Below are 1,416 nucleotides of genomic sequence, written 5' to 3'. Positions count from 1 at the left end.
GAAGATACAAACATTCAATGCAACACTGGCAAATTGTAGGATTGAGCACCAATCACCTTTTCAACCAAAGCTTCAAAACAGACGCAACTTCAAAATCACGTGAATCAGCAAGTGTCTATGTGCTAAGATGTGTTGTTTTGATAAAAGCATAGAATGGCGATTGTGGCATTATCTTGAGAGACCCATCTTGCAAAAATCTGTTTGATTTGCATCATTTTCTCATGGCATCCCATCCAAAATGAGTACCAAGAAGCCAACAAGTGCACAGAGATGGGGGGTTGGGAAAGTGTTGCGAGTGATAGTATGCATCCATGTTGGTGTAAGTGTCGGAACTGGAGGTGGGTGTAAGTGTCGGAACTGGAGGTGGGTGTGTCAGGACTAGAGAAGGGTGTAAGTGTCAGGACTGGAGGTGGGTGTGCCGGGACTGGAAGTGAGTGTAAGTGTCTGGAACGGAGGTGGGTGTGTCGGGACTGGAAGTGGGTGTAAGTGTCGGGACTGGAGGTGGGTATAAGTGTCGGGACTGGAGGTGGGTATAAGTGTCGGGACTGGAGGTGGGTATAAGTGTCGGGACTGGAGGAGGGTGTAAGTGTTGGGACTGGAGGAGGGTGTAAGTGTTGGGACTGAAGGAGGACGTAAGTGTCGGGACTGAAGGAGGGCGTAAGTGTCGGGACTGAAGGAGGGCGTAAGTGTCGGGACTGAAGGAGGGCGTAAGTGTCGGGACTGAAGGAGGGCGTAAGTGTCGGGACTGGAGGTGGGTGTGTTGGGACTGGAGGAGGGTGTAAGTGTCGGGACTGGAGGTGGGTATAAGTGTCGGGACTGGAGGTGGGTATAAGTGTCGGGACTGGAGGTGGGTATAAGTGTCGGGACTGGAGGAGGGTGTAAGTGTTGGGACTGGAGGAGGGTGTAAGTGTTGGGACTGAAGGAGGACGTAAGTGTCGGGACTGAAGGAGGGCGTAAGTGTCGGGACTGAAGGAGGGCGTAAGTGTCGGGACTGGAGGTGGGTGTGTCGGGACTGGAGGAGGGTGTAAGTGTCGGGACTGGAGAAGGGTATATGGAGTGGTTATGAATGTTCCTAGTGCACCAAGTGTTGGCAGGTGTCAGAAGTGGTAATGGGTGTTGAGACTGAACATAATTTTGATCAGTCTGGTACTCTGCCATTTATTTAGCCTATGGCGGTATTATCCAGCTAGTTATAAGATAACCCTAATACAAACATGTAGTAAGTTGGTTTATGTAAAGTTCTGGATAATTGGACAAGACTAATAGAAATTCAAGTCCTCACATATACTGTAGTAAAATTCAGTATATACAGCTTAAGCCCTGGGTTGCTCTTGCAATTACAGTATAGCCCAAAACACGCCCAGGCACAATATACAAAAAAAAAAAAATATTGTCTTATAAAAGTGTTCGTTTGTG

The 1,416-nt window shown here is 48.4% G+C and overlaps 1 protein-coding gene across 1 annotated transcript; it reads right to left on the bottom strand.

Moving 5' to 3' along the window:
- Window positions 1–378: 378 nt before the first annotated feature.
- On the bottom strand, window positions 379–1,158 carry LOC123768320 (uncharacterized). Its single transcript, XM_045758782.1, has one exon. It carries the CDS (start codon window positions 1,156–1,158, stop codon window positions 379–381), a length of 780 nt encoding a protein of 259 aa, XP_045614738.1.
- Between the last annotated feature and the right edge of the window lie 258 nt (window positions 1,159–1,416).

Source organism: Procambarus clarkii, chromosome 59 (genome assembly GCF_040958095.1).
Source record: "Procambarus clarkii isolate CNS0578487 chromosome 59, FALCON_Pclarkii_2.0, whole genome shotgun sequence".
In the NCBI taxonomy this organism is placed as follows: Eukaryota; Metazoa; Arthropoda; class Malacostraca; order Decapoda; family Cambaridae; genus Procambarus; species Procambarus clarkii.
Note: the sequence above shows the minus strand (reverse complement) of the source record. Positions and strands in the feature narration are given on the sequence as shown.